This window comes from Bison bison, unplaced genomic scaffold (genome assembly GCF_000754665.1).
Source record: "Bison bison bison isolate TAMUID 2011002044 unplaced genomic scaffold, Bison_UMD1.0 scf7180017864144, whole genome shotgun sequence".
NCBI classification, from domain to species: domain Eukaryota; kingdom Metazoa; phylum Chordata; class Mammalia; order Artiodactyla; family Bovidae; genus Bison; species Bison bison.
Window position 1 is genome coordinate 586,842 of NW_011494716.1, and position 513 is coordinate 587,354.

Consider the following 513-nt stretch of genomic DNA (forward strand, 5'->3'; position numbering starts at 1 on the left):
AGGGGGCGGGTGTGGAAGCCGAGGCAGGACCCCGAACCCCGAGAGGCAGAGACCGGAAACGTCCCTGGCCTAAGATCGCCCCCCCAGGGTAAATTCCCAGTTGGGTCGGGGCAGAGAGACGCCTTCAAGGCCAAAAACCTTAGGAGGCAGATACCCCTAGGCGATACTCCCCCGCCCCCTCATCCTCTCGCCCCAGACCCAGAGCGGGCCCCAGAGAGGGACGAGGACGGACTGTCAGAGGACAACGCCCCCCTCCCCAGACGCCTGGGAGACCCTGGGGGCGCCGAGGGCCTTGCGCGGGCCAGGGCGACCTCTCCTCGGTTGGGGGCGATGGGGACACGGCCCCCTAAGGCCCTGCTCCTCCTCCTCTTGCTCCGGCTGCTGCCGCCACGCGGGGCCTCGGCGGGGAGCCTGCAGAGCCCAGGTGAGTCCCGGCGTGGAGAGTGGACCGAAGGCCGCACTCCCAACTCGGCCTGCGCGCCTAGAACCCGACTGCCCAGCTCGCGAGGGGCC

The 513-nt window shown here is 70.4% G+C and overlaps 1 protein-coding gene across 1 annotated transcript in view; it reads left to right on the forward strand.

Annotated features, from left to right (window-relative positions):
- Nucleotides 1-330: 330 nt before the first annotated feature.
- KREMEN2 (kringle containing transmembrane protein 2) overlaps nt 331-513 on the forward strand; it is a 4,393-nt gene continuing 4,210 nt past the window's right edge. The window contains exon 1 of the mRNA XM_010840476.1: nt 331-477. Coding sequence (XP_010838778.1) covers nt 331-477 — 147 coding nt within the window. The remainder of the gene's footprint in view (nt 478-513) is intronic.